Source organism: Anopheles marshallii, chromosome 3 (genome assembly GCF_943734725.1).
Source record: "Anopheles marshallii chromosome 3, idAnoMarsDA_429_01, whole genome shotgun sequence".
Classification (NCBI taxonomy): domain Eukaryota; kingdom Metazoa; phylum Arthropoda; class Insecta; order Diptera; family Culicidae; genus Anopheles; species Anopheles marshallii.
In genome coordinates this window covers 38189190-38200060 of record NC_071327.1, presented here as the reverse complement: position 1 = coordinate 38200060, position 10871 = coordinate 38189190, and the positions used below count along the sequence as shown (strand labels likewise).

General features: G+C 44.9%; 3 protein-coding genes across 3 annotated transcripts; 1 reads left to right on the top strand and 2 right to left on the bottom strand.

Annotated features, from left to right (window-relative positions):
* Positions 1–2346: 2346 nt before the first annotated feature.
* Positions 2347–6508, bottom strand: LOC128711681 (regulatory-associated protein of mTOR). Its single transcript, XM_053806563.1, is given in 2 exon segments — positions 2347–3463; positions 3570–6508. Coding segments are annotated over 2 exon segments (4056 nt in total).
* Positions 6509–7978: 1470 nt separating this feature from the next.
* LOC128714151 (mediator of RNA polymerase II transcription subunit 6) lies at positions 7979–8915 on the top strand. Its single transcript, XM_053809026.1, has 3 exons — positions 7979–8178; positions 8251–8531; positions 8590–8915. The coding sequence occupies exons 1-3, from the start codon at positions 7979–7981 to the stop codon at positions 8913–8915; spliced, it is 807 nt and encodes a 268-aa protein (XP_053665001.1).
* A 62-nt stretch (positions 8916–8977) lies between these two features.
* On the bottom strand, positions 8978–9938 carry LOC128714995 (spindle and kinetochore-associated protein 1-like). Its single transcript, XM_053809877.1, has 3 exons — positions 9606–9938; positions 9220–9535; positions 8978–9135 (listed from the first exon to the last, which is right to left on the bottom strand). The coding sequence occupies exons 1-3, from the start codon at positions 9936–9938 to the stop codon at positions 8978–8980; spliced, it is 807 nt and encodes a 268-aa protein (XP_053665852.1).
* Between the last annotated feature and the right edge of the window lie 933 nt (positions 9939–10871).

Genomic DNA, 10871 nt, shown 5'->3' with positions numbered 1-10871 from the left:
AAAAAACCATTTTTTCTGCCACTATACCTATAAATAATGACATATCTTCCCAACAAATGATGTTAGTGTAGCTGTAGGCCACTTTAGACAGATAAATACCTTCCATCCATACAGTCAGTGTAAGGCGCGAAACGTTTTCGAACACAGCAAGTTAACAAAACAATTGTTATTATAATTTTCGTATAAATTTGGCCAATTGAGTTGTTTATGTTTGTTGTTTGAAAACTGTCTTTTAGCCCAATAAAACATTGGACAACGGTGTGTATAGTAAAACGTATGGAAGCAATACAGGAATTCCGAAATATGCCCGAAGCAGGATGTATGTGTAGTTTAGCAATAAATGAAATTTGTTAAAAATAATTCAAAACGTAACAATATGGCTTTTGTGCGAAAGAAAAAATCAAAATGTATATGGTTTACAGTTTCGGTGTTAAACTGTATCCATTGTTCGTCTAGTACGACGTACAAAATTGACGTCATTGAGTGTATTGACGATAATATTTCTTAAAACAACCTATCCAAAACCAGCCGATCATCCACCGCGAGCAAGGACCTCACACGTAGGGCACGGGAAGAAACGTAAAGGTTAATGGCTGAGAGTAGTGCAGGAGACTCTATGTGACCATTTAACAGCCCCGACACGAGCAATCGAATGACGTTAACAACCCTTTCCTCGAACAGGCGTTATTCGGCCGGGTGGGGCGGTGGGCGTAGTAAGTCGCCTAGGACCTCGCCGTATGAGACCCCCGGAAAAAAGCTGTTTTATAGGGAAAACTGTATGGAATATGCCAGAAAGTGTACTTATTTATTACAGATGCACTTACTTACACACATGTACTTACTTATCACAGATGTCCATACCAGGTTTACCAGGTTGTTTTTGCAATGGTACCTAAAAGATGTGAACACGTGTAGTGCTCGTTATTTACAAATTGTTTCTGCAAACAACACAAGACATTCATCCGACATGCAAAGGTGGTGATCATTATAATCCGCGCTGCCTGCAAACTCTTATTATATCCGGACATGACCCGATGCTTGAAATCATTTTAGTAATGGAATAGGTCACATTTGTTTTCTGTCCTTTACAACGACCGACAATGTCTGACGTAGTGATCGCCAACCTATGCGTAACTAGTAAGGTCGGAAGCTATATATTCCGAAACGTTTAATTATATGTTAGTAATCAATTATTATTCAAATAACATCAGCACAGATTGTGGTTACAGGAAGCAGTCGTAGCTCTCCGAGTTTCATAATACAGTTAGTGACATAGTTAAGCAAGGAAAATGTTAACCGGAAAAGTACCACAAAAAGCAAATCATTAACAAGCAACTACAAGTTTTATTACCGATATAACAAATTTTATATAATTTTATATAAAATATATACATATGCAACAAATATAACAAACTAACTGCACACATTTTATATAACTACTAAAAACATCGACCGGATGATTTAATGCTATGTTTTTGAATAATAGTTTTATTGCCAATATTTTTTCATCTATTGCATAAAACATAAAAAAATAATTTGATTAACACTCAAACCCAAGCACAACCTGTGGATATATGCCTAACACATGTTGTGAACTAAACTAGTAAGCAACATGAACATAATAAATATGCACAACACACGGTATCGATCATTTAAAACAATATAAAAAAGTAGATAATTACATTATTCCTACCTACATCGACTAAGGATTAGTGACTAACTCTAGGCAACTACATGATATGTACGTACCATGGGCTTAGGGGTTAATATTGCACGATTTCGGAACAACCAAATGTTCGTGGACTTTCAATTAAAGATGTTTCTATACTTTCATTCCATTTAATCATCTTTGTTTCGTGTTGCTTTCTAAGCGAATGTTTTTTTTTTGTCATACATCGTTTGGAAAAAAATACATTTTACATGGCGCTAGCGTATTAGCAAGCAACTGGGAACGAGAGACTGTATCCCACGCAATGGCGTGTCTGGATTTTCAGTTGAAAATTTTGGGCCGTAATACCATTTGCTATTTAAATGGCTAGACATACAACGTATTTACGAAGCATATCAGTTGCTATCAGGCTGATTGGACCGGCTGTAGTTGAGTTGTGAGCAACATTATCTGCAATAATAGGAAACAAAATTTCGCATAAATATTACACTATAGAAATCATTCTCATAATCAATTTTTAACAGATGGCTCTTACCGAAGTAGTTAACTTACCATCTAGTGTCGTTGCCTTCTAGCTTACAAGTTGATGATTTTGCATGCATCCGAAAGCAAATTATATGCGCGGAATAAAGCAAAGTTTGTTGTTTAGTTTTTACGCGTTAGCCATCCTATTCCCTTTATGGCACTAGAACCGCCGCGGTATTGTCGTTGTATCCGGCCGCCAGGTTGAGTTTAAACTTGTGGAACGCCAGACAGGAGGCTACCCCCTTCCTAGGAGCCATAAACCCTTCGTTGCTGCGCCCCGTACTGAGAACCACCCCGTCAAGCCCGTAGATAGTGATCTGACTGGTCGCACAGGCCAGAATGTCCGCACTCGTGTGGATGGCCATCGCCGATACATCCGTTCCGGCGCTCCAGTGCTGTACGGAGGAGTACGCCTTCCGTATGTCGTACAGGCGTACGACCGCATCTACACCGGCCGTCACTAGCGATTCGCAATCATCACGCAGACAGATGGCCAGCACGGGATTAATGTGTTCCCGTATCGTTGCACACCGCGTCTCCGATGGTGCACAGCGCTGATCGAATATGCGAACACTTCCGTCATAAAATCCGGCAGCAAGTAAACCATTCGGCGCGCAGGACATCTTCAGTACGGCCGTGTCGGACCCGCTCGGAATATCACAGATACGCATCTCCCGTTCAGCATCCCACAGGCGGATGTATTTCGCTTCGCCCGCCGCCATGATCGTTTGCGAACGCTGGTGCCACGCAAGAATTAGACCACCTGGCGCGGTACTGCTGCCATGAGCAACCGGTGCCGATTCCGAACAGCTTACCTTCGCTGCGCTCGAAGTATTGAAATCCAGCAAACCGTGCCATGCAGAAAGCAGTTGATTTTCATCGCTTGTGTCCTTCGGGCGCCACAACCGTATCGTACTGTCACTGTACCCGGCCATTATCACACCGACGTCGTGGGCATTGAGGAACTCCAGCGAAGTAACGGCGAGCGCTTGACTGCCGATTCCATGCGTGGGTAACGATTCGCTCGACGGCTTCGATTGGTGGTGTGGAAACGAATGCGGCTGCTGTGACTGGAAAAGTGACGGATGGTGCTGCTCAAGAGAACTGATCGACTGATTCATTAGCCGATGCGATCCATGATGCTGCATGGATTGGTAGCCGCTGTTGGTGTTACTGTTCAGACTGCTGGAACTGTCGTAAATGGATTGTCTTTGGGGTGTAAGAGTGTGCGTCACTTCCGTACTCATGTTCACTACAATTACCCGATCCCTGGGAAGGAAACACAATTGAGATTTCAAAACCGACTTCTTCATTGGTCTGATTCTCGACTTTGAGAAGTTAATAGAAAGAATGCTTCCAAACTACGCTCACTTACTTGTAGGCAAAAGCCACCTGCTCGTCGTACGGATTCAGCTTAATGATCGTTGGTGCATGCTGCGTACGGCAGTACCAACTCTGCACATCTAACCGCTTAAAGATTGCCTTCTTTCGCTGCAACAGGCCCTCGGCCCGTACCTCTTTGTTGCGCAACCAGCGCGACTTTCGGATGAGAAATTCGTACGAATTGTGATCCGTACCGGCCGCTCTCGTTTCGTTCATGCGTTTCGATGGTTGGGCAAAAAAGCTGACCGACCATTCGATAAATTTCGTCCCAACGATCGGTTTCAGCGGAGTGGTCGATGCTTGCAGAGAGTGCGTGGACGTGTATGATGGCTTATCCTGTCCGTCCATATAATCGGTCGATGGGCTGTCGTTTACGATGTGGATTCGCTTCTTCATTGCTAAAGGTGTTTGCTGATTCGCGAGCCTATGATGGCTACCACCGTTATCGCTCGAGCCGTGCAATCCGCTATGCGTTGGTGGTGATTCACCGGCCAGAAAACCAACCCGAGTGTTTGGCGATGGCGGCAAACTTACGCTGGACGCACCACCGGAATGGTGGGAGCCTTTTTCGCAAACCGTTACCTCCTTTGCGCTGTCGGCTCGCACATAATCGACAACTTTCTGTGCCATCGTAGCCACCTCCGGGAACGGATCCTTCGACAGGGAGATGAATCCATTCCAGAGCTTTTGAAAAAAGCCAACCATGCTTTGCCGCGTGGATGTTTTGCCGACGCCAATAATGTTGCTTGTGCTTGAAACACGTTTCATCGGGTTCGTGCTACGTTCGGGGCTGTCCAACTGTAGAAACGTCCCGGCGAACTGCGATTCGAAGAACAGTACCATCCACTGGATTGCCGCTATTAGCTCCATGCGCACGAGCGGACTCATATCGTTGCTTACCGTGGCGAAAAGGTGCAACGCCGTCGAACGATCGATGTTGTTTGCATGATCGGATCGCTGCTTAACCGAGCTAATAAACGTTCCTAGTGCGTAAACGGCGGCAGCTCGCACCTCTGGATAAGGATCGCTAAGCAACGGGTAAAGCTTCTCGTTCGCATTGTCTCGCACGCCAGACCAGCGGGCCTGCTCGTAGTTTTGCCACAGATGGCCCAGACAGATGGCCAACCATTGTCGTAACAGTGGATTACTATCGTCGTTCAGCTGATCGAGGCATATTGAAACGAGCTGACCCTGCAGTGCACTCGACTGTCCGTTGGGGAAGTTATGCACAATGCTGGCCAGCACGAAGGCAGCGTACGTTCGGTGATTGCCCTTAAACGGTTGTCCACCCGGGTTTGTTTCTAGCAGGGCGTTAAGGAAATACTTGTGACCTTGCTCACGTATCAGATCGATCTGGCATGTTCCATCGACCGCGACTATTTTCGCCCAAATGAACACCAAGCAGGGCCGTAACTCTTTCGCCGAACTTTGCAATAGCTTCAGGACGTACGGGAAGATACCGACACTCAGTGCCAAATTAACGGCCCACGGACCGAGATCGACAAAGTGTCCCAGCAACTCCAAGGCACGCAAGCGGTGAACCTGCGAAAGTAACACCTGCAGCACGATCGGCAACTGTTCCGGAGGGCTTCGCTGTTCCGTGCTGCCTTCCAGCCACACTTGAAACGCCGTCAGTTGCTCCTCGAAGAAGGGCGAATGCTGGAATGGTTTTCCCTTCTCGAGGATGTCCGGCAGCTGGGCGAGGGCTTGATCGAGCGCTAAATCCCACGCAGACCACATCGGGTGCCGATAGCTAGGTGGTAGTGCTGGACTCGATATGGGCGTACAATCGTACGCACGCAGAATACGCTCTGCAAGCAGGAAATTACGAAACAAACTCGCAACGAGCAAATCCTGCCTGAACAGTTTCTGAAACAGCTCGGGACGAAGCGTATTCCACGCTATCGTATCTGTAATGGCGGTAAATATCCAGTTCAGCTCACCCATCATCGTGCGACGATCGTTAAGCTGTCCCGGAATCTTTTCAATCAGTTCCTCGGTCACTTCCGGGACAAGCTGCGAGGTGGATTGAAGCGTAAACCATCGCAATGCCATCTTAACCGGTGTCGTAAGGCATGAAGTAAACAAATCGGCTGGAAGGTTTGGATTCATCGGCAGCAACTGATCGGAGGCACACGCTGCAAGTTGAATACAGTTCCGGTATGTCGTCGTACCGGCCCCACCGGCCGATGGCGACGGTGATACACGGCTTTCGTCCGCCTGCAGATCCGCGTTGGCGTGCGGTTGCCCAGCCGTACTGCCGCTTCGGTTTCTCATTTGTTCCAATTCGCTTTCGTGCTGTTCGGCAAACATATTGAAGCTGTTCACAATGATACCAGCGTTTGAGCAGTCGTACACATAGATCGATGGCGCACCCATCCACGTTTGCAGGTCGTAGATCGACAGCGGGATGTACTGCGTGAACGTCCGGTTAAACACCCATATCTCGCCGTTTGCCGTCGGGCGCGGTACCCCGTGACCGTTGTAGTGGAACAGCACCCGTTCTTCTTTCGCATTGCGACGCAACGAAGTACATAGCTTCTTTACGTCTTCCATCGTTGGGTCAAGCGAATACCGATAGCGTGCGCGGGGCTGCCACCGTTCGTACTGCTTCTGCAGCTGGTAACTGATCATTTCCAATGCTTTCCCCGGGGAATAGGAGGCCGGATTGATCCAACATTCTACCCGCGCACATTTGTCGATTTTTACAACATCCGGTGGATCAACGCCAATGTTCAGACACAGCACTAGCGCTACGCTGACCGTCTTCATACGGTCCCTTACGCGCCAACATTGCGTGGTGCAATTGATACCCTCTATTTTGCCACGGTGGCGCTCACAGTTAAAGCTGATCGGTAACAAAGCGTCGTCCTCATCTTCCGTGTCGTTCGAATCCTTTGATTGCTCTGTGGTTTCAATCATTATTTACATTCCCTTTTACGAGCGGCTAGACGAATAGCAGTGCGACGATTTGGCCAAGGGCGCACAGATCTGCAAAGACATTGGAATTTGATATAATGCACTGATGTTACGTATGTGATAGAAGTTAATTGCATCCCGTAATTCTTGTGTGACGGTAATATTGTCATTAGTCTTTGGGCTATTGTTTCCGGAGGATTACAAGAGAATATTGCCGGTATTTTTTTTTCGTTGGAGATTCTGGATTAACAATGCAGAAATAAGCAAATTTCTTTACAATAAATAATACTCAAGATGATTGAAAGGTAAACGATGCACATAAAGCTGTTGGACCACCTTTCATTACTAAATACAATCGTGGATCTACTTAAAACCCAAACTTCCCAACGTGCTTTACATACCTCAAACGCTTCGATAGCGAATGGTAAGCGAATGCTGCCAAGTATTCCAATCAAGCTCTTTTTCTCCCGCTTGTTGTTATCAATTTTGTACCAGATAGTACCGACAGGCGAAAGGCTGTTGGTTCTTTTGCTTATCTCACTCGCTCTCTCGACGGCGGACTTCACGGTCTACTCGGATCGGGGGTTCTAGTTCGACGAATGCCACTTCATGTGCGACACGGTGACATTATTATGAACATTCCACACACCCTACTAGTTTCACTATACGGCGTTCGTTTGTTTTTACTTGTTCGTGCACCTTAGCGTGAAAAATCACTCTTCCGCTGGGGAAGAACCGTTGCTATGAGCTGATGTTTGTTTTGTATTTTGATCACATCACATGTGGTGCGCAAAATGAATGGGGCACGGTCGATACGTAAAACTATTCCACCTCAGGCTGGCACGCACAGCGCAATTTTATGCTTTCCTTTCGCAGGTATCGGAACGGCACTTTGGAGCGTGCTCTCGGAGAAAACGAATGCACCGTCGGGTTTCGGTTGCACCTCATGTGCGACAAGATATTGAAGGTTTTATTTTCCGACCAAAATGAACGTGAATTACGACAGTTCGCACAATCTAAAATGCTCTATTCGGATAACATAGGAGGTTAGAAATCACACACTTTTTCCTGCTATTTGCGACTGTTTCTTCTTCTTCGCGCTTCAACATTTGACAGCTTGCTTGAGTCATTTTGTTGTGTTCGGGATTCGAATCAAACTGCAGTAATTCTGGTAAATTTGTAAATAATGCCAATCATTGAAATGAAAAACACAAACCAAAAATTGATGCACATTACGGTTTAAAAAATTCGCCATTCCTGAGACCACCTCATTGTGGATTGAATTACTTCAACGTGTTAAAAATGCATATATTTTTTAGCGAAAAGACATCCATTCATCTTCATGACACTTCACGCATCAAATATAAACGCGTGAATGGGAGAAAGAGAGAAAAAGCAAACGTAAACATCATCCGCATTCAGGCAATATTTATTTACCTACGTTCTCTCGAAACACGTACAGTGCTAATTTTCCTTGCCACCATGAATCCTGGTAGATTGGGACTTACACCGATGGTTCAAGAGAATCCGCTATGGATTTCGTGGCACGACTCCAACTGGATACCGGTACTAAATCCTGGCAATGTGATGGACTACTTTTCGGAGAAATCGAATCCATTCTACGATCGAACATGCAACAACGAAATCGTCCGAATGCAGCGCCAAAGTTTGGAGCTCCTAAAGTGTGTTTGAGTGAAGTGTGAATGCCCAAGTACGTCAAGATTAACCCTGTTTTTGTCTTCGTGGTATTGCAGCAACATGACTGGTGTGGAATATATTCCTCTCCACGTTCAAGATCCGATATTGTACGTGATACGTAAGCAGCACCGTCATTCTCCGACCGAGGCTACACCGATGGCTGATTACTACATCATTGCTGGCACAGTATATCAGGCACCGGATTTGGCCAGCGTGTTCAATTCACGTATACTTTCCACCGTACATCACTTACAAACAGCGTTCGATGAAGCCAGCTCTTATTCACGTTACCATCCGAGCAAAGGATATTCGTGGGATTTCTCCTCCAATAAAGCCAGTATGTATCTGCTGCGTAGCATGTGAATTTTATACTAAACGATTGTTCTCCTTCATAGTTGCGGAAAAGACGAAAACACAAACCAAGAAGGAAGCTCCGGTAAAAGAGGAACCGAGTTCAATTTTTCAACGTCAGCGTGTGGACATGTTGTTGGGTGATTTGCTCCGAAAGTTCCCTCTACCCTTGCCACAGATGACTAACAATCCTGCAGGTGTCAACTCGACCGATGGGACCAACGCGAACAATAATCACAGTGGTGCTGCCGGCGAGAATGATCACGCCGGTTCAGATCATGCAATGATTAAACAAGAACCTACCGACGGTAGTGGGTCACGAGGAGGTAGTAATAACGAAGTACCACCCGAGAAGAAAATGAAACTATAATCATTCTTTATGTACTCTAATCGCAATAAATTCATGGCTCCAAGCGGAGAACGATGAATGTTTTATTTGCTATAACTCCATAGGAAGTAAATCGTTCCTTCCGAGCGTACTTCTTGCAGAATGTGAAGATGTCGAAGCATTTGTAATTTTGAATAGCTCTTTTTGTCTAAAACTTTGCCCGTTTTGCGCGATAAGTCTTCCTGGGTGATGAATTTTTGATCTACGATTGAAACGAAGCGATCAGAGTGGGGTGAATGCTACATTAGTATACTTTAGAATAATGCGGCCAGAATGTGGTACTTACCCGGAAAGTGAGCTTGCATGCTGTTGTACACTTTCCATTCATTAAGATCGTGCTGGCTTACGAGTGCTTTGCGATGTTTGTACATGAGCGTGTACTTATCCTCGAAACATTTTATGACATCCTTTTCGAGAAACTGTTTCAATTCAGACAGCTGCATACGGCCCTTCAAATATTTGGGAATCGTTTCAAATTCTTCTTCCGTTATGTTAGCTTCGAAGTCATAGAAATGGATGTCCCTTGGCTTTGAGCGTAAAGCAAACGGAGATTTGGTGTAATCCTGTAGATACATTTTCGAGGGTTTCGTTTCGTTTTGCAGCTAAAAGGTGCAGCAGAAGAGAATTTTAGATCCACAATCACTTCCCATTTACTCCACGATCGATACGAACCTCTTTCAGTGGCATCTGTTTCGAGGTGGAAGATTGGGTTGGTTTCGCGTCTGAATTTGCATTCTGTATTCCCAGCTCCAACAGATGAAGCATCAAAAGCTCATTGCGTCGCATTTTCTGCATTATTTTAATAAACTGTGAACACACATCCTTACGATCCGTATCGAGGTATAGCTTGGTGCATTGCAGTTTCTCCGCAGCGCTGGATACTTCTTCCTTCAGCTCTCGCAAATCGTCGGTTACGAAGGGTTTGCATTTATAGATGTCCAGAAATAGCTCAATTCGCTGCATGGTATCCAATTGTTTCTGGAATAGTGTATTCAACGGGTCCATTTCGCTCGCTTCGCTTGTTTTTCCCCACAGCACAGTATGTTTGCGTTCGAAATTGCAACTGCCTTTATATTTGTCTCTCTTGGATGACGTTTCAGGTTTATGGCACTTGACATTTATGGCGTTTCGTTTATCGTTGTCGTTTCGCTGAATGTTTTGAAATTCTCGTTTCTTCCAGCTACCAAAAGAATGTAATATCCTACCACGAGAAAAGGTGTGTAGTGTTCAAGAATAATTAGAGTTAATTTTAACAGTTTTATTAACACAAACACCAAACCATGATAAACGGGTTAATTACTCAGGCATTTAGTTGCGAAGACCCCAAATTTGGAATTTCCCAAATTATCTATCCTCTTGGATGGAGGATGACAAACTCTCAGGGCCCTTTGTTATCACCAAGGGTCTGCGCTAAGGAGATGGACCGCTTGTCCACTCTTCAACCTAGCGCTAGAGAGCGCCCTGGCATACGCTGATGATATAGACATCATTGGTTTACGGCTCTCCTACGCAGTGGATACTTACCAAAGCATTGTGCAGTGGACTCGACCATAACATTGAGATTGAAATACTCGCTAGGGTGCAGGCTGCAAACTGGTCTTTCAACAGTGTGAGGATTTTTTTCCACTCAAAACACCTGCCACGACGAACGAAACTGAGACTGCATATGTGGAAATATTTTTTTTATTCGTCAAATTTTAAATTTTCCATAAATTCCTAACATTTCAATATTTAAAAAATTAATTTGGATAAAAATTTACCCGTATTGTCGAAATAATCGTAAAAATATCAGTTATTAATATGCTCCGGAACGCTAAAAGAAGAAATCTCGGTAACTCGGGAAAATACTGTAGTTCCAGTGCTCACATACGCCTCTGAGATATGGACTTTTTCCAAAACTGACAAAACCCTCTTAGCCGCGTTCGAGAGGAAGATGCT